Here is a 20393-nt window from a genome sequence, read left to right on the forward strand (position 1 = left end):
TGTATGCAGAAAACTATAAGACACTGATGAAAGAAATTAAAGATGATACAAACAGATGGAGAGATATACTGTGTTCTTGGATTGGAAGAATCAACATTGTGAGAATGACTATAGTACCCAAGCAATCTACAGATTCAGTGCAATCCCTATCAAACTACCAATGGCATTTTTCACAGAACTAGGACAAAAAATTTCACCATTTGTAGGGAAACACAAAGGACCCTGAAGAGCCAAAGCAATCTTGAGAAAGAAAAACGGAGCTGGAGGAATCAGGCTCCCTCAGCTCAGACTATACTACAAAGCTACCGTAATCAAAACAGTATGGTATTGGCACAAAAACAGAAATATAGATCAATGGAACAGGATAGAAAGCCCAGAGATAAACCCATGCACATAGGTCACCTTTTCTTTGATCAGAGGCAAAAGTATACAATGGAGAAAAGACAACCTCTTCAATAAGTCGTGCTGGGAAAACTGGACAGCTACATGTAAAAGAATGAAATTAGAACACTTCCTAACACCACACACAAAAATAAAATCAAAATGGATTAAAGACCTAAATGTAAGGCCAGACACTATACAACTCTTAGTGGAAAACATAGGCAGAACACTCTTTGACATAAATCGTAGGAAGATCTTTTTTGACCCACCTCCTAGAGAAATGGAAATAAAAACAAAAATAAGCAAATGGGACCTAAAGAAACTTAAAAGCTTTTACACAACAAAGGAAACCATAAACACGACGAAAAGACAACCCTCAGAATGGGAGAAAATATTTGCAGATGAAGTAACTGACAAAGGATTAATCTCCAAAATATACAAGCAGCTCATGCAGCTCAGTATCAAAAAAACAAACAACCCAATCCAAAAATGGGCAGAAGACCTAAATAGACATTTTTCAAAAGAAGATATACAGATTGCCAACAAACACATGAAAGGATGCTCAACATCATTAATCATTAGAGAAATGCAAATCAAAACCACAATGAGGTATCACCTCACACTGGTCAGAATGGCCATCACCAAAAAATCTACAATTAATGCTGGAGAGGGTGTGGAGAAAAGGGAAACCTCTTGCACTGTTTGGTGGAAATGTAAACTGATTCAGCCACTATGGAGAATATATGGAGAGTCCTTAAAAAACTAAAAATAGAACTACCATATGACCCAGCAATCCCACTACTGAGTCTGTTCCGTGAGAAAACCATAATTCAAAGAGTCATGTAAAGATGTGGCACATATATACTGTGGAATATTATTCAGCCATAAAAAGAAACAAAATTGAGTCACTTGTAGGGAGGTGGATGGACCAAGAGTGTCATACAGAATGAAGTATGTCAGAAAGAGAAAAACAAATACCATATGCTAACACATATATATGGAATATAAAAAAAGAAAAAAAGGTTCTCATGAACCTAGGGGCAGAACAGGAAAAAAGATGCAGACGTAGAGAATGGAGTTGAGGACGCGGGGAGTGGGAAGGTTAAGCTGGGACGAAGTGAGAGAGTAGCATTGACATATACACACTACCAAATGTAAAACACCTAGTGGGAAGCAGCTGCATAACACAGGGAGATCAGCTCAGTGCTTTGTGACCACCTAGAGGGGTGGGATAGGGAGGGTGGGAGGGAGACGCAAGGGGGAGGGGATATGTGAGAGAGTGGCATGGACATATACATACTACCAAATATAAAATAGATAGCTAGTGGGAAGCAGCCGCATAGCACAGGGAGATCAGCTCCGTGCTTTGTGACCACCTGGAGGGGGGGGATGGGGAGGGTGGGAGGGAGACGCAAGGGGGAGGGGATATGGGGATATATGTATGCATATGGCTGATTCACTTTGTTATACAGCGGAAACTAGCACAACATTGTGAAGCAATTATACTCCAATAATGATGTGAAAAAAAAAAGAATTGACACTATATATTAGAAGCTAAAATAAATAAAAGCAAAAAACTGGGATGACTACTAACTGGACAAAAAAAGAAAAAGAAAAAAAGATACAATGGGAAAGTAAGACCAGGTATGTCTAGCCTAAACGCAATGCATAGATTGTATCACTGTGTGTATACATATGGTGTGTCTTTGTGTATGAAATACACACTATGGGTGCCTACATAAATCACACGAGCCCTTTAGTTCAATACCTTCCTCTGTAAAATGGGGAAAATACCTCCCCAGGATTACTGGATAGGTATTAGCTATTAAAACACTTTGTAAAGAAAGTATCAACACAGATTAAAAGTGTTAAGCATTCTCATTCATTTTCTGTGCTTCTAATAACAAAGACTCATATTAATAACAAATTCAAAAAAGAAAAAGTAGCAGCCTTTTCTGGCTATCTGATAGTTTAGAAATGATTTAAAAGAACCTTTTGCCATTCACTAGTATCAGTTCACAGAGCTCTGGAGAAGAAAGTAATCTTTGAGAAGAAGACTCATCTTTTTAGCAATATATAAACCCTCTTGGGCTTCCCCGGTGGCGCAGTGGTTGAGAGTCCGCCTGCCGATGCAGGGGACGCGGGTTTGTGCCCCGGTCCAGGAAGATCCCATATGCCGCAGAGCGGCTAGGCCCGTGAGCCACGGCCGCTGAGCCTGTGCGTCCGGAGCCTATGCTGCACAATGGGAGAGGCCACAACAGTGAGAGGCCCACGTACTGCAAAAAAAAAAAAAACAAAAAAAATGCGTCCGGAGCCTATGCTGCACAATGGGAGAGGCCACAACAGTGAGAGGCCCACGTACTGCAAAAAAAAAAAAAAACAAAAAAAACCCCCTCTCAATTTCTCCAAAGCCAATATATAATAAACCTAAAGGAAAATAATTATCTCTTCTTCATCCCTTAACATTTAAAACTTAACGTGTTAACCACATTTTCAATAAAATTCTCATTCCATACCAGAAGTGGTAGTTCCTTAAACCCAAGTTTTAAATACTTGCTTCTTTTCTGCCCATAAAACAGATATTATGTTTATACGTTATCAGTAACACAGAGGATATCTTGGTGTAGAACATTTATTTATTTATTCCATGAAACACTTAAAGTTTAGGTCAGTGGGAAATAATTTTAATCAAAGAATTGTACATTTTCTTCCCACATATCTTGCTTTGTATTAGGAAATGACATTGTGATCCATTTCACTACAATATTACAAAATATTTACAAGAAAATATTAAAAATAACTCAAACATGAAAGGCAAGATGGGGTGAAATAAACTGGTTTTTTAGAAATCTCTACTCCAGTGCCCACAGCACACAAGAAGAGAATCAAAACAAATAAGTAACAAAGATCCCCTTGATGACAAGTTTCCAAGGAAGTGGAGCAGGGGAAGAAGTAGGATGAAAATGGTGGTATGAAAGGGGATGGATGTTAGCAGCACTGCTTCAATAACCAATCTATTTTGAATGAAATACCCTCTTTTATATGCAGTAAATTCTGAACAAGGCTAAACTTTAGGATATTCCTTGAACTGAAATTAAAAATACCCTGACAGTGAAAGTGGCTCTTTCACCTAAGTTGAATAACAGCCTCTCTCTCCATGAACCACTGATGTGAACAGAAGCCTGTTCTAGCATCAAAAGCTGTCACAGCAGCCCTTCCATCTCTTTCATGAACGCTTCATAAACATCATCCTTAGTTTGTACTGAGACGGGAGCAGATGGACCGGATTTGGGGGCTGCTTTGGCAAGAGGCACAGCAGAATCATCCTCTGACTTTCTCTGGGGAGTAGCAGTAGCCCCTTTATTCTCCCGACGTACCCTCAGTGCGGTGGGCACAAACCGAGTAATCTCTGCCTTGGGATTAGTGATCTGTGGCTTGGCACTGATGGTTGCTGTGGCTTTCTTCTCAATGGTGGCTGCGCTTGTATCATCCGCCTTGGGTCGCTGAATCAAGTTGGGTGGAGCACTTAAAACCCCCGGGTTCGGCAAAGGAGCTGGTGGGAAAAGCCCAGGTGGGGCAGGTCCAAGTGGAGGCACCAAAGGTGGGCGCATCATGCCAGGACGAGGTGGAGGGATACCTAAATGAAGGAGAAAACGGGCAGATGAATACCACAAGAATAAAATTTAACTACTATTAAGGATGTTAAAAACATAGGTTGACAATTTTTTTTAATGGACAATTTATAGAAAATAAATCATGCTGTTTGCTATTTGAAACTCAGGAATATATTCTGATAGTAAAGAATATCTTTTATAAAACAGTATTCACCTTCTGTTTGTATCCCTGTACTTATGTTTTTTCCTCTCTCAAAAATGTACTCCTTTAAACTATAAAGTAAAATTAACAATATCAACTGGTTTCAAATATGATCTCAAATTGTCAAATCTGAAATTTGAGAGCCCAAGATTCTAGTCTACCTGTAGACCGCAGATGCTATCAGAACGAAGGTTGGGGATTTGATTCCCATCTGTTATTTACTGATTTGCACAACACTCCTCCCCCTCAAAAGGTAATTCAATGGATAGGAAATATCATTTTAACCCTGGGATGAGAAAATCTAATCACAAAATGTCACCATTACTGGAAAAGAATTCACGTCTTGTTGTTGGCTCAGACATACCATCATCATTTACCAGGAAGTGCAGATTTAATTTCTCCAAATGCTTCTTTTAAGACTGTGAGTATAAAATACCAAATTTCATCAAACCTAAGATGCTATTGCTTATACAGACTCATAATTATTCCAAATACCACTGAGAGAGAAAAAAAAAGTCCAAGTCCAAGCTGAGGAGCTTAAAAGGAGACCTTCACATTAAACTGAGACAGTCAGTGTAGTAAACCATACATACCTGTCACATCTAAGAAGATCACAAGGAAATTTGCATATCTAACCTTGATACTGGGTAAAGAGAATGGAAAAAAAGATGTCCCTTGTGATTGTAAACTAAGCTGATACTCATGCAGATGTATGGCATGACTTCACAATTCTAAGTGTAGTCCTAAAAAAAAAAAGTCTTAAATGAAGAATTTAATCCAAAGTGTTCTTTGGCTGGAAAAAGTCCCTCATGTAGAATCAAAGGCAAATACCATCTGGAAGAACTCAGCTTCAATCTACGCCAAAAGCAAATAAAAAATACCATTTTAAGATACCCCTTGATTTCAGGATATTGAAATGTGAAAATGTCTTAGAGCAAATGAGATATATAGTAGACAAGTTTTTGTCATAGAAATCACTGCCTCACCTGGAGGTGCAGGGGGAGGTAGCCTGGGTGGGGGTCCCCGAGGAGGAGGGCCAGGAGGCAGACCTGGAGGTGGACCTGGGGGAGGGCCAGGGGGTCGACCTGGTGGTGGTCCTGGAGGTAAAAGTCGGGGTAAAGGCCCTCGGAGCCCTGGCATTCCGGGTGGTCTCAGGAATGGAGGAGCTCCTAAAAAGAGAAAAGTGAATAGTTAATGTCAAACAAATACCTGGAGGTGGACCTGGGGGAGGGCCAGGGGGTCGACCTGGTGGTGGTCCTGGAGGTAAAAGTCGGGGTAAAGGCCCTCGGAGCCCTGGCATTCCGGGTGGTCTCAGGAATGGAGGAGCTCCTAAAAAGAGAAAAGTGAATAGTTAATGTCAAACAAATATATTCGAAGTAGTAACTGTGGTATAAGGTGACTGAGATTTAGTTTAACTTATCACTTTAACCTGAAATCAGGTAACTTCAACATTTATTATGGACCATTTCTCTTTATTTCCCAGCACCGACAAAATGCATTCTCATTCACAGCTCTGCTGGGCTGGAAATATATGAGGATGAGACTTCTTAAATGGTTCCAATATAAGCTGAAAATGGAATACAGAGCAGGGTGCTTTAAGGATCCCCTGAAACTCATTAAGATATACAGACAAAGACCACTGAGAATGTCATAAGAAAGGTAATTTTGCTTTGCACCAATCAGAAGAGGATGAACTCAACTGAAGATTTAATTGGCTGACTACAGGATGAAGGACTAAAATCGTAATTAGCCAACAAGTTTTACATGTTGTTTCAAATTGTAAATAAACTTTTTTATACTTTTAAGCCAAAGACTTGATTAACACTGATGACTCTGTCTCTAACTATAATGATTACACTGACATCCCCAAACTCCCAACCAAAGAAGGATGCGCAACAGTATTTACTGTGATCTAGTCCTGCATGCTACCAACTCAGAACTGGGTCAACTTGTCATAGTAAAAAGTAATACTAAAGAAACCCCCAGTTACATACTCCAGGTTTCTGCCGACTAAAATCAGAACTAACCCTGAAAAAGGAAGAGCTTTGGAGAAAAAGATGGCTGTCAGAAGTACTATGACTTGCAAACAATGTTGTAGAAAATGAGCAAGTTGTGCTTATCCTTTGAGAATCTTGACTTCTTAGGGAATTACACGAGGAGGAAACAAGAAATCATCAACACTAATGAGGTATATTTTTTGAAATAACCTCATTTTAACCACATTTAGACTTATTTATTTACAACGTGTAAGTGCTTACCTGGAGGTGGTCCAGGAGGAAGGCCTGTAGGTGGTCCAGGTGGCCGTAAAGGTGGAGCAGGTGGTGGTCCAAGAGGAGGTGGTCCTGGCATGGGAGGTGCTTGTATCTGAGAAGGAGGAACAGACTGTGGAGGAGCCTGCTGCTGTGAAGAAGCAGAAGATGTGCCATCAGAAAGAGATTCCTCCTTATGCTGTTTTTGTGACTGCTTTTCTGCTTCAGAATCATCAGAATCTTCATCATCGTCTTCTGAAAATTCCTCTACTTCTCGTCCCTCCTCAGGGATTTCCTGACCTGAAAGAAATTTTAAATCAGGCACATGGAGTTGATTCATTTCTTACAGCCTGTAAAACAGCGATGCCTGAAACACATGCTCAATAAACGCTTTCTTAAAATTAACAATCAAGTCTTCTTCAATAAAATACTTAGATAACGCAAGAATAAAATAGTATCCTACTTATCCATGCTAGTGCAGCAGAGTGGAATGAGCCCAAGTGTTAGAATAAGACAGACCTGGACTTAAATGCCAGTCCAACTACTTCCCAGTCATGTAACTTTGGGCAGCTGAACCTTGACTTTTGAAAAACAAGGATTTATTACTTGATTGCTGACATATTAAATAGGAAAATATATGTAAAGCAACTGGCAGGAGGAAATACCAAAAGGTGATTCACTGTTCTCTCCCTGCCTTACCTGCCATTCGAAGCATCATGGCTTGAAGAGGAGTCAGCTCCTTCATGTTCTTCTTCTTCTTCTTCCTTGATTTCCCAGGCATATCTGCAAATCGTACACTCAGACCTAAAGGGTCAGAGAAGGGAGAGTAGAGTGGATTGGGATCAACAAAATTCAGTATATGCTTACTATAAGACAAACGCTATAAAGTACTAGATATAATTGCTTCCCACTACTTGGCAGAGAGACATAGCCATATTAAAGACAGTAAATCAAATGCCAACTGATGGTAAATATATGCTACAGTGATTTCAAAGTTACAAATTTAAAAAATTTAAAGAATACTGAGGGAGACGCAAGAGGGAAGATGGGATATGGGAACATGTGTATATGTATAACTGATTTACTTTGTTATAAAGCAGAAACTAACACACCATTGTAAAGCAATTATACTCCAATAAAGATGTTAAAAAAAAATAAAGAATACTATTAACATCTTTATGCCAATAAAATCAAACACCCAGATTAAAATAATAGATGATTTTCTAGAAAAATATAAATTTCTTATAATTGGTCAAAGAAGTCGTAAGACCAGAACATAAAAAATTCAAATGGTAGTCAAAGATCAAGCCCCTCAAAGGCACCTGGCCCAAATAATTTTACAAGAAAATTCAGCCAAACGTTGTTACAGAAATTTACTGTAAAAGGGCACAGGAAAAGATGCAATGCTACCCACAACTTGAAGCTAGCATAATCCTAATACCAAAACTAACCTGCTGGCCAACATAAAATACAAGCAAATTGAATTCAATAGTGTTTTAAAAGAAAAATACATCATAAACATGCAGCATTGGTCCCAGAAATGCAAAATGGTTTAACATTAGAAAAGCCATGAATGTAACTCATTACAATAAACAACTGAAAGAAAACTAATAACATCCCAACAGATACTGACAAAGTATTTATAATAAAAACTCTTAGCAAACTTAGACTAGAAGGAAATTTCTTAACCTGACAAGGGCTCTCCACTAGACACCTAAACATGCTAAATGGTGCAGTATTAGGAGCATTCTTATTCTTAGATGGTAAACATTTACAGGAGGATAGAAGTTCCACGTGGGCAGGGCTTCAGTATTATTTACTCTGCATCCTTAGTGTCTAGAAAAATGTCTTGCATATAGTAGAAACTCAATTATTAGCTGAATGTCAAATTATAGTTAGGATAACCATTTCTAGCACATGTGCACACTGATGAATATATATAAGAAAAGCTAACTAGTAAAAAAAAAAACAAACAAAACTAACTAGTTGGCTGAAAAAAAGGAAAATGAGGCAAATAATTGCAGTCTAGAGAAAAAATGAACTGCTGTGGCTCTAGCAACTTTCTATTGATATTTTAAAGTACTAGGTCATACCTAAAGTGTCTTCTATCATTTTTCATTACCAGCTCTCTCTATCCACCCCTTTAAACTAGCTTTCTGGTTTGCAATCATGACTCTTAAGAAATATCAGGAGAAAAATTTATCATTATTAATACTAATATCAGTAGTATTACTTATACTGTGTTGCAGCTTGCAAAAACAATTACCAAAGAAGCTCCAAGACTACTGAAATGTGACAAATTATACATTTTGTAAATTTTCTTGATGAATGCCATATCTTCTTTCTAAAAGTATATTTAACTCAGTCCGAATTTATCATAATCAAACAAACACATAACACACATTATAAGTACGACATGTTTCCATTAAATCATGACTCCACTCACAGGTGTACCTTTATGTTAACTATGGTTCTCGTTCATGTAAGATACCACAAGCACAGAAAATTTAAAGGGCTTTGAATGTAGATATTTAAACAGACTCATTAAAAACAACCACGTGGTTTTCTTGATACAATTATGTGGTTATACTCCTCTCTTTCCTATACATATCCATGACAGGACATCTTTATGCTGTTGAATAGCTAAGAATAGCTATCTTTTTCCCCAAAAGTGGACTTTACCACATAGGCTTTTTTTTTTTTTTATTACATATACTGCTTAGATTTTTTTCCCCCCTCATAATTATCCATCTAGTACTTACTATGTGTCAACAACTTTGAGATTTTAGAAATATAAAGATGAATGAAGCACTGATCCCTCCTTTCAAGGACCTCACAGTTACCGTCACAGATCCATTAATAAATGAGGCCCTTCAGCTGTGTGCTTCTTATTGATCAACAGCATGGAATTTTCATCTGCACATACCTGACTTCTTTTCTTCATTGTTTTCTCTCTCATTATCATCACGGTGCACAAATTCATCCCCTTCACTTTCTCCATCTGATCTGTCAGTGTCGCTGTCGTCAGTACTGTCGTCATGCTTATCTTGATCCATGTCTTCAGGATAGCCATCATCTTCACTGGTGCTGGAAACATCATCATCATGACCCCGTTGAGCTGAAAAGGGAGGAGGAAGTGGGAACAAGGTGTATATGTGGATCCTCCACTACATGGTATCCCCAAATACAGAAAATCAGGCTATTTAACTCAAAATAATTTGTTTTAAAAATTTCTATGTATGATCTCAGCTATTCCTAGAGTCTGACAATATTTTCACTTGACAATCGTTTTAAATTCTTTTTGATAATGTAAGATTTTTTTTTAAAGGTTCAAATTTGAAAACAAATTCTACTTAGAGGGTTATATACAGACATGCACATACACAATCATTGTGACTGTATACAATGATGCTCTAGTCTGATAATGATAAAGCTAAAAGGGAAACCGGTATCCAAGTTATCCAAGTCTTAAGGAATTGATGGTAAGAGAGTGACATCTTCAAGAAGTCTAATTTAAAACACAACAAACATTTCCATACTTCCTTATGCATGCTGCTTTTACTTGGGTAGATTCTATGATTTATCCATCTGTTGGTATGTACATGCTATCCTCATTTATTTCCCAAGCTCTGAGGGTGGTGAACAAGATGGCTAAACAGCCAACATAAAAATGATAGCGGAAAGGTTCTAAGAGCAAAAGGAACTCCTTACCAAGTTCGGGACTATATAACATGTCTTCATCTCGCCTACGAGGGGGAAGATCTAGGGCAAAGCCCACTTTGCGGCCATACATTTGCAAGACTTGAGGAGGAGGTGGACCAGGGGGAGGACCAGGAGGTTTCCTGCCAGGGGGCAAACGTGGAACACCATGTCCAAGAAGAGGAAGTATAGAAACTGCCCGAGTTGGAGGTCTGTAAAGAAAATTTACAGTAATCACATAAATGAGGTATCTACTTCCTCTTCTAAACAATTTTCAAAGGATTTCTCATTTCATATCTAATCAAATGAGGAACTACTTACATCCCCACTGTCCTTTATTTCCCACTGCATTAATTTTGGCACAGGACAGTCAAGAGACGCTTTTACTATACGCTATTTGACTCTGTTACCACTTCCTTACCCATAGGCTGAGGTCTTCTTAAGGATGGAGGGTGGCTGGGCGCCAGGAAGTGGAATGTCCTGGATCAAGATGTTGGAAGGAGCGTGTGGCATATCTGGCAAAGGAATACTCTCCACTTCCACATGCTGAGCATTCTGAAACAGAGAGAATCTTTCAATAGATAAGAGTAATCCCCAAACTCAACACTAAAAATTCAACATCAGCTGTTTCATAACCTGGATTTGCTTTCCACCTAACGTAAATATCATGAAAAACAAGAATGCAAAGCTGCAAGTCAACATTTCTAAAGACTGCCAATCAACTGAACCTTGGGAATAATATATATTCAGTGGTAGAGAGTGGGCTCTAAAATTAGTCTGCCTTTGCTGAATTTCTGTCACATATGAGCTGTATGACTTAAGCAAGTTACCTTAGCTTCCTTATCTGTAAAATGGGACCCATACTACCTACTTTACCAAAATTATACCATTTTTTTTAAACATTTTTATCTTGAGGCAAAATTTACAATGAAATGTACAAATCCAATGAGTTTTGACAAATGCATATACCTCATACTCCCTCCCAATCAATCCCTAACACTGTCCCAAGGCAACCACTGATACAAAATCTTTCCTCCATAAATTAGTTTTGCATGGTGTTCATACAAATGGAATCATAACCATGAAGAAAGGATCGCACGTTTTTGAGATTTATCCATTAAAAAAATTTGTTTAAATCTCATGTTGTTTTGAGTATCAGTTGATCATTCCTTTTTATCATTGAGTAGTATTCAATTTTATGAATATATAACAATTTATCCATTATCTTCTTAATGGACAGCTGGGCTGTTTCCACTCTTCAGCTATTACTGTATTGGCAGGTAGATCGATTTCTCTTGTATAAATACACAGATTTATATTTGCTGGTTAATGGGGTAGGTGTATGTTTAGTTGACAAGAAACTGCCAAGAGGAGGAGGTTCAACACGATCAGGTCTCCCATGAACAACTTTAATAGCAGATCTAAACATAAAATTTTAGTTTAGCTATGAAAAGAAACTTGATTACCTTGACAGCATCAAAATATTGGCTAAGTTGAGCCCTCTTCTGTTCATATTCTACTTCTAGCTTTCTCAATTCTTTGTAAATATCTGGATTCTCTTTCTCATAGAGTCGTAAAATACGTTCAAAGGTTTCACGTAGCTTTTTACGCTTGTCTTTCAGCACTTTCTCATTTAACTGTGGCTGCTGCACTGGGTTAAACTCTGAGAGAAAAGAGCAGATTATGAAATTAAATACAAACAAGTCACTTTGTCTAAGTATCAATAGGCTATACCATTTAATAAAAATCTCCTTATATGTTAAAATTTTCTAAAAGTATCTAGACACCAGATATATTCTTGTCAAAAGAAATGCACTATTAAAATTCCACCCCTTTAAGGCCATTAATTTTACTTTCTAAGAAATGTCACCTAATTGACTTTATCATCATTGTAATAAAAATCAGTTTTCACTCCTCTATGCTAACAACCTGATATAGTGAAGCTTAGGTCAGACAAACCTGGGTTTACATACTACACTGGCTCTGTCATTTAATTCTGAGATCTCTGGCATTTTACTTGAATTCTCTGATCTTCAGCTTCTTCATCTGGAAAATGGAGACATCAACTACTTCACAATCAAGCTCTGATGATCAAATGAGACCACAAATAAAATATCCAGTGGTGTCTGGCTTACCACTCAACTATTACTTTTATATGGGTTAGTGTTCCTTGTCTAGCTACCATATAAGCCCTTCTCTCCCATGTGTTCAACATGGGGCTTAATTTCAGGTCCCCAAAAGGGACCAAGAGAGATTAGCACAGGACTCCCGGGCCTGCCTAGTCAACCATACCTGCCTCCCTCCATCCCCCTTGCCAGTAACTGACTCAGAGATTAATCGGCATACGATCCAAATTGGGACCAGATCCTCCTCTGAGATTTTAAATATGGGAGAGAGAAGCTCTCACAAGCAGGAATGAAATAAAACTAGAGCAGTCTATGGCCTCATCTCTCAACCACCACTAATTCCACACACATATTCCACCTTCTATACCAAGAAATTCACTAGCAGTATGCTGACAGAGTGGTCAGACAGATGGACAGTCTTGCTAATGATACCTGGGTTTTTGAGACAAGCTTCCCTCCAGGATTTCCCAATTATGGGAGCCAAGGTATACTTTTTTCTGCTTAGTTTGTATTGAGTTTTATAAATTGTAATTAGAGCTCTGATGAATAGTGTTCCTTCCTCCTTTTTCTTAAAAGAATCACAAGCTTAATTATCGTCTATCTTAAATCCTATTAACTATTAACCTTGATGACTTATTCAAAACCAGAAGTATGGCCTCAACCACACTATTCCTAGCGTGATTAATGAAAGTGCTAAATGCTTGACTTTAAATCCCAGCTCTGCCACTTCCTAACAGTGTAACCTTGAGAAAGGTACATAACGTCTCTGTGCCTGAGTTTCCTCATCTGTAAAATAGGGACAATACACCTACCCAAAACAGTTGTCATGAAGATTAAATGAAAACGTGGTGAAAAAAACCTGGTATGTAGCAAGGTACGAGCTCAATAAACCTCAGTTATTACTATACAATTTGGGGTCATTCAATAGGTAATATCCTGACATCCTACGGCTAGGAATTGTACCTACCAATATTTAGAAGAGGCAACAAGTGTAATCAGTTATAGCTGAACTGGGAAAGATGCAAGATGATACAGCCTGACCCAGAACTCTTGTCCAGGCTGGCTGCAGAGGCTCTGCCACATTATTTCAGAAAGCTTGTAATACCATAACCCCACATATCTGGATTTTTTTGAACCCCATTTAATGCATCATTGAGAAGTTCCACTGTATCTTTTACTCACGATCTCTGTTTTTTAGGCAAACCACCAAACTTGTTTGGAAACCTTTGTAAACAAAACTTGTAAAGATCACTTTAACATGCAATTAAAAAAAAAACGGCAGGGGGCAGAAGACAGAATTGGCAAAAATTTGACAGCTGAAAAGCATGGAGTTAGCTAGACTATTTTATTTTTGGATGTTTGAAAGCTCCTAAAAAAAAAGGAAAATGAAAAACTCCATGTTCTAAAGTTAAGAGAATGGGCTGAATATGGAATCCATTTTGTGACTCGTCCTCTGTATTAATTATAACTACCTAAAGCCACTTGGCACCATTCTGACTCCTACTTTTACTTAATTGTATAATGTTCCATTAAAAATACTTTCTAGGATTTTTTTCCTCACATACCTGCAAGTATAAAGTATATAAATAAAGAAGTAAAGGTTAATTAATATGTTATAGGATCTTTGGAACTTGGTAAAACTGCATTCTATTTTGAAGAGGTTTTGGTTAAACTAAAGAAACTTTTTTGTGAGTTAGGATAAAACTTCCAATGGCAGCATCAAAGATGATTCTCAAGCAACTCAGATACAAGAAAAGACAACATGCAATTATTTACTGTGATTCCAGTTATGACAAAGCAGTGATATTGAAGACGCACATGATGAGACTGGATAAAATTATTCTGTAAAGTGTGAAAAAGGAAGAAATCCTAATATGATAGTTTTTAAAATTTGATTTTAAGTATTTGATTTCTTCTATATCCTTACTAAGTGGTCAATTATCTTTGCATCTTCTCATTGGAAAAGATGGGAAATTGACTTATATTCACGGTGGCCCAATATTTAGATTTACATGGTAGTTGCCAATATTAAAATACAAAACAAAAAACCCCAAGGTGATTTCAAAATCCAGACTTAGTATTCTCTTAAAAAAATGAGCGAGCCAAACTGGGCTTTTGTTAACTTATAAAAAACAATTAGCTAAAGCTAAATAATGGCTTCCCTCTTATTCTAGATGAGCTTTCCAGTTTGTAATAGCTCCTCACCCCATTGTTCTTCTAACACTAAAACTAAATCTAGGGCTTCCCTGGTGGCGCAGTGGTTGAGAGTCCGCCTGCCGATGCACGGGACACGGGTTCGTGCCCCGGTCCGGGAAGATCCCACATGCCGCGGAGCGCCTGGGCCCGTGAGCCATGGTCGCTGAGCCTGTGCGTCCGGAGCCTGTGCTCCGCAACGGGAGAGGCCACAGCAGTGAGAGGCCCGCGTACCGCAAAAAAAAAAAAAAAAAAAAAAAACTAAATCTAAGCATCACATGCTATAAGCTTTTCTATATTTCTTGTGTCTGTGCTGTTTCACTCATTACCTGCCTGCCCCTATGTATCAGACTATTAACCCTGTTGTAAAATCCAGCCTTTTATAAATTCTTACCCATTTCATCCAATTTTTCCATGTCCCGGATAATTTGTTTGGGATCCTTCATCTTTAAAACTGCAGCTCGTACCATCATGCGTTGTTTCTTGTTCTTAGAAAAATGAAAAAAGAGCAGAATTTAAAGAAGCTGAACACTCCTGAGTTTTCGTTTCAATTTGTTTCAACAATCCATGTAAACTGAAGGTGAACTTCTCCTTGGTTTCTGATCACTTGTTTCAACCACCAGAAACAGAGTTATGTAATCAATTTCTTTACTCCCCAAAATGTTTAAACTTCAGACAAAAAGATAAATGTTATTTATTAGAAGTGTTTTCTTAGGCAAGTATTTCTTTTTAACCTTGTGAGACTTTTAGCAGTTACTTAAGTATTTTAAGGGTTTTTTTTCTTAAAGTTTGCAGCTAAATTCTAAAATTATACATTAGAGAAAAATTTCACAGAAATTTAATGTCAGCAATGAAACAAGAATAAACAGTTAAAAACTATTAAAAAACTAGGTTCTCTCAATGTATTAAGGTATGATACTAAAAAGTAAACCCTTTCTTATTCTGGGGAAGCTTTTTGCCATAAACTCAACAACTACACAATCAAGAAAATGGATGTACAAAGCTATTTATCATCACATTTACTTCCATTCACTAACTCAGTGGCTTCTAACAAAGCAGTGTGTTATAATAAATAGCAAAAGAGAATTATCTTTTAAAGTATTTATTTAAGTCACTGGGAAGGGTAATCAAATAAACCATGCTACAGTAACCCATCATGAGCTCATCTAAAAAATTATTTCAGTTCAGTTTCTAAGTATAGCATTTTGGCTTAGTAAATCTTACAGTCTGTTATGAGAAGCATGAAATATCTTTTCTGGCAAATAATTGGAAATGTTTTCTAAATCCACTCATCTCAAATAACAAGATGTGCCAAACTACATTTATATCTAATAGGATGGTTCGGAAATCGTACCTTCTTTAATTCTCTCTTCCGAGCTTCTTTTCCTTAAGAGAGGGAGAGAGAAAGAATATTAAAACTTTAAAATCCTGAACATTAGCATTTTCTCCAATTTAATACAGATTACTGTCGGAGGTTGCCCCATGCACTGCAGGATATTTACCAGCATTCTTGCCTCTACCCACTAGATGCCAATAGCGCCCTTCCAATTATGTCAACCAAAAATGTCTCAAGACATTTTTAAGTTCCTTAAAAAATAACTATGAATCTGAAAAGATGCCATAAAATACTAAATAAGAACTTGCAAAACAATTTGTTCAAAATTCCAAATACAAAGAGAATTGCCAATTCTACTTTGCAAGTCAATCAAATTAGAAACACGGGTACTAATTTTTTTTCATGCTTAGAAGTTTTAATCGTGTGCCCACTAGAACACTAGATAACTTTATACAACTGACACCTCCTAACACTGCTGATCTTATAATTAAGAAATAATAAAGTACACTCCCTAAAGCTTACAATTTTTACCACCCCTCTTCTTCATCATTCCACATTAATGAACACTTACTGGCTTGGTCTGTGGGGTTCATAAATTTTCCACTCTTGGTGGATGATGTAGATCTCCGTCCCATGTTGACAATTTGTGTGGTTTACTTGCTTGTTTAAAAAACAAAACAAAAACCTAAAAACCTGCAAAGACAAAAAAATAGCTTATTTTTCCTAGATTTACAAAATTTCTTCCTTTTTATATTTATAAAATTTTCTTCCTACCAATCTCTGAAAAGAAACTTTGATTATTAAGACCTTGGTCTTTTCCTAGTTTTGACTTTAGTGTGCAGGAAAGACAGCCTCAACTTCTCTAACCACAAAAAATTAGATTCCTATTATTATTTAAAACGGTAATGGGTCTGAAGACCACTACGAATATCATTAAGTCGTCAATTAACTTTCTTCTATGGATCACAGCACTGACTCATCAACTGAAAAAAAAAATCAATCAAAAAATGCTTCAACAATATGACATAAACCATGTAGATGAGAAGCCATTAGTTCTTTTCCTATATCTTCCCTTTATTTACATGTAGGGTGAAAAAGGCATAATAAGGGTAATGATCTGGGATCAACGACAAATAGCTCACCCCTGCCTATCTCCATGGTTTCTTGGCATGTATTCCCATCATCTCTAATACAGTAAAAACTCATTAATTTAAGCCTATTTAATTCAGCTTTAGTTCTAATTCAGATGTAATTCCTGACTCTCAAGCAGAAGCTTAAACCATAACTAAAACCACAAATATTCAAAATAAAGTATTGATATTATATGAGAGATTTTCTAAAAACATCAACATTAAGATATTTTATTAATAATGCCTACTTGACTCCTGATTTGTATTTTTTAAGGTAACTGAAAGGGATAACTGTGTTTTGAGGGAACCTATTTTATAAATCAACATTTTAATTAACCGAAACACTATTATATTCCTTCTTCCTGTTATTCCAAATGAATGAGGTTTAGCTTTTTGATACTTGCTCTTACCAATAATAAAGGGTGATAAATTTCCTTCCTTTTGAAAGCAGACACTTTTCAAGAGTGGGAAAGGTAAGATCATGAGGCAGATTTTTTAGCAGACCACAGAATTACACCTTCCCTTCATGAAGATTTTGTCAGGCAAGTTTATTGGTTAACGCGTCTTTCAGCAACTGTTCAACTGCCTTGCTTTCTGTTAAAAGCTTCCAAGCTGTTCCAGTGGCAACTGACCCTCAGGCCCGTGTTTTTAACCCTCCTCTCCCACACCTGAATCCTAGAATAGATACGAAGTACAGAAAATTTTTACAGAAGACACTGGAGTCTTAGTCTGCATGCAGACTACTTTTCTGTCTCAAAGCAGAGGCGATAGGGAAATCGGGTCACGGGGCTGTTCAGGGGAACTCTCAACAGTCAAAGAGGCTACAAAGGTACGGAGCCCAGGTCCACCATAGGAGCCAACAGCATTAGCAACTGCCAAAACCACAGCGACGATTGACCCTGACTCGAGGTACAGGACATCAAGCCTAAGGCAACCAACCGGGCAACGTCAGGAGGCGGCGCTGACCGACCCGGGCGAAGTCAGCCGCTTGACCGCTGGACGCCGCGCCGCCCCAGGGGATCCCCTAGTCCGCGATCGCGGAGACTCCAACTGCTGAGAGGAAGAGCAGGGCGGAAGGGCCTGGTGTCCCCGAGGCAACCGCGCGGGCCCCGGGAAGAGACGGGAAAGATGAAAAAACGGAGTGGTTCGATCCCGCACACTCACACTTCTGCTGGGCTCCTGGGACTGTGAGAAGCGGGGAGGGGACGATTCTCGGCCTCTTTGACTTCGTAGGGGCCTTCACCTCTGCCTCTCAGTCAGCCCCCCAACCACCGCCATCTTGAAACCTCGCGCCCCTCCGCCATCCTTACGTCACTTCCTGTCCCTACGGGCCGAAGATCTCAGCGTTTCTTCGCCCTGGAACCATAGAGAGTAACCAAGAACTCCAGGACCAGAGTCTCTTCCGCTACAATACAGTACCGAATTGGTTGGTTATAGGCTAAAAGCCCGCCTTCACTACGCAGTACAAGAGCTTCATGTTGATTGACACTTACCTAGCCCAATAAGAATATGAAAATGAAGCGGGTGGGATATATGATTGGCTGATGGGCCCACGGTCCTACCTCGCCTCAGTCATTCTGACCTAATTTCCGGGAGCTCAGTTTATTGAGACGACCGAGGCCTGCGGATATCTGATAGCGAAATGTTTAGCGCTGTGTCTGTCATCCTGAATTGTGTTTTGTAGGTTTTTTTTTTCCTTTATGACGTAAGCGCGTGCGGTCTTTCGGGAGTTTCCGTTTGAAAACGAATCCGTGAATGATGCACTTCGCTAGCGTGCCGTGCGCGTGGAAGTTGAGTAGTTTTTACACAAAGAATATTTGTAGACCTAAGCAGCTCAGTGCCTGTGTTAGAGTCCCAGAGTGCTAATCTACAGGATTAGTGTTTCTGAAGAGGAAATATGGGGATATTTGTACAATCAGTTTTAAATTTACGAGTGTGGAGTTTGGTTTATATTGGCTCTTTTACTTTCTGGTCTTTTCACCCACCAAAAATCCTTTATTATGTCACCATACAAAGGGGATTATTCCCTTAGCTCTAATCTTCGTCCTTTCCTTATTTTTTATCTGCTCTTTAAGATTCCTCCCATATATTTTCCCACTAAAGGTGAGTTTAAACATTAAAAAAAAATCAGTACTATCACTTATAGGAAAATGTTAGATATAGGCCAATTCTTACTATCAGTTATAAATATTCCAAAATCTTGACGGAGATACGTATTCATTTTTAGAAAATATTTAAATGTGGGCTTAACCTATAAGATTGAGCCCTTACCTAAACTAACCTTTGTTTGAGAAAATTCTTGATTTGGTTTTAGGCTGAATTCTGAGTCCACAAGAGCAGTAACAAGATATAAGTTTATGAATCAGGTAATAAATACAAAATAAAATTTAATTTTGAAGATGAACTAAATTGTGACTTTTTGCAACTAATTTATAAAAGCAATGACAGAAGGTAAAGAAAAGACTACATTTGAAAAACTATAGTATTTCATGTAGCTTTTTAATTTTTAAGATATGTTGAGCTTTTAAAATTTAAAGACATTTCTTGTACTTGGATGCAAGAATCAACTGTAACAAACATTCTTGCATGAATGACTTTTAAAATAATTTTGTAAGTAGAACCTAGGAGTCTCAATGGGGAGTAATTGGTTGGTGAAGGATTTAGAAAACAAACACTTGGCATCTTCAGAAATTCAACTGAACCATTAGGCCTCCGTAGCCTTGGGATTTTCCTGAAATTAGATAATTAATGAAATGGATCACCTAAAGTTTTCTATAGCAAGGGAAGCTTCCTCCTTTCTGCCAGTATTGAAGGTAAAATTTCGCTTTTTTTTAAACTCATAAAGTAATAAATTACAACTTTCCTTTAAATGACAGTTCTTAAAAGAGTAAGTAGCAGTTTCTTCTCCTGCATACTAAATTCATTTATATACCTGGGATTTGCTTGTTTGCTTGTTTTTAAAATGTACCAAGTGTTCAGACATTCACTTGAGGGATATTTAATCATCATACCACAGTTGCTCAGGGTTGATTGCAACTATAGAAACAACTTTTATAGTTTTAACTTTTCCCTCTTAAAGGTCCATCCAGATTACAGTGTGTAATTAGTAGAAGTTTACAGAACGATTGCCTCCTTTCGTCGTTGATGTAAATTGTTACAAACCATATTTCAGTCTCTTCCAACTTACAGAAAATTGAATTTAAACTGATGGTCAAAATTACGGTAGTATTTCTATTCCATTGGAAGGCTCAGTGTTTGCATGTGGGCAGAAGTTACTAAGTATGTCCCTTAGAACTAAATGATGTCTGAACTGGTGGTAGAAGTGAAAGTCTGTGCATTCAATGCAAATTTGAAGGATTTTGACTGGGAATTAGCAAAGGAAAAGGTAACCCCTACACCTGCTGCTCTACAATAGCATTCACCCTAATGTTGATCTGTAGAGCACAGTGAGAAGACATACCAG

At 37.9% G+C, this 20393-nt stretch overlaps 2 protein-coding genes across 8 annotated transcripts in view; one reads left to right on the forward strand and one right to left on the reverse strand.

Annotated features, from left to right (window-relative positions):
- Nucleotides 1-3004: 3004 nt before the first annotated feature.
- Nucleotides 3005-18251, reverse strand: WBP11 (WW domain binding protein 11). The gene is made up of 12 exons (XM_055085486.1): nucleotides 18095-18251; nucleotides 16372-16493; nucleotides 15819-15850; nucleotides 14859-14952; nucleotides 11612-11808; nucleotides 10567-10700; nucleotides 10158-10357; nucleotides 9373-9564; nucleotides 7146-7250; nucleotides 6456-6746; nucleotides 5184-5366; nucleotides 3005-4018 (listed from the first exon to the last, which is right to left on the reverse strand). The coding sequence occupies exons 2-12, from the start codon at nucleotides 16433-16435 to the stop codon at nucleotides 3585-3587; spliced, it is 1926 nt and encodes a 641-aa protein (XP_054941461.1). The 5' UTR covers nucleotides 16436-16493; nucleotides 18095-18251; the 3' UTR covers nucleotides 3005-3584.
- Nucleotides 18252-18539: 288 nt separating this feature from the next.
- Nucleotides 18540-20393, forward strand: part of C6H12orf60 (chromosome 6 C12orf60 homolog) — a 105282-nt gene continuing 103428 nt past the window's right edge. For 4 of the 7 annotated variants that reach the window (XR_003680272.2, XR_003680271.1, XM_028491050.1 and 1 more), the window contains exon 1: nucleotides 19421-19743. Coding sequence is in view for 1 of the 7 variants with exons in the window: in XM_028491050.1 (XP_028346851.1) it covers nucleotides 19684-19743 (60 nt within the window). In the remaining 6 variants the exon portion in view is untranslated. Of the gene's footprint in view, nucleotides 19297-19420; nucleotides 19744-20393 lie in introns of those variants that run through there. The other 3 variants (XM_055085489.1, XM_055085488.1, XM_007107758.3) reach the window with 3 other exon arrangements.

Source organism: Physeter macrocephalus, chromosome 6 (assembly GCF_002837175.3).
Source record: "Physeter macrocephalus isolate SW-GA chromosome 6, ASM283717v5, whole genome shotgun sequence".
NCBI lineage: Eukaryota > Metazoa > Chordata > Mammalia > Artiodactyla > Physeteridae > Physeter > Physeter macrocephalus.

What these genes read in the sequence shown, in the direction of transcription:
- WBP11 (XM_055085486.1), bottom strand. Translation starts at nt 16,435, where the DNA reads ATGGGACGGAGATCTACATCATCCACCAAGAGTGGAAAATTTATGAAC. An exon ending in GAACCCCACAGACCAAGCCA is followed by an intron (nt 15,851 to 16,371) that starts GTAAGTGTTCAT and finishes CCCTCTCTTAAG; the next exon opens with GAAAAGAAGCTCGGAAGAGA. An exon ending in ACCTCCCCCTGCACCTCCAG is followed by an intron (nt 4,019 to 5,183) that starts GTGAGGCAGTGA and finishes TCCTTCATTTAG; the next exon opens with GTATCCCTCCACCTCGTCCT.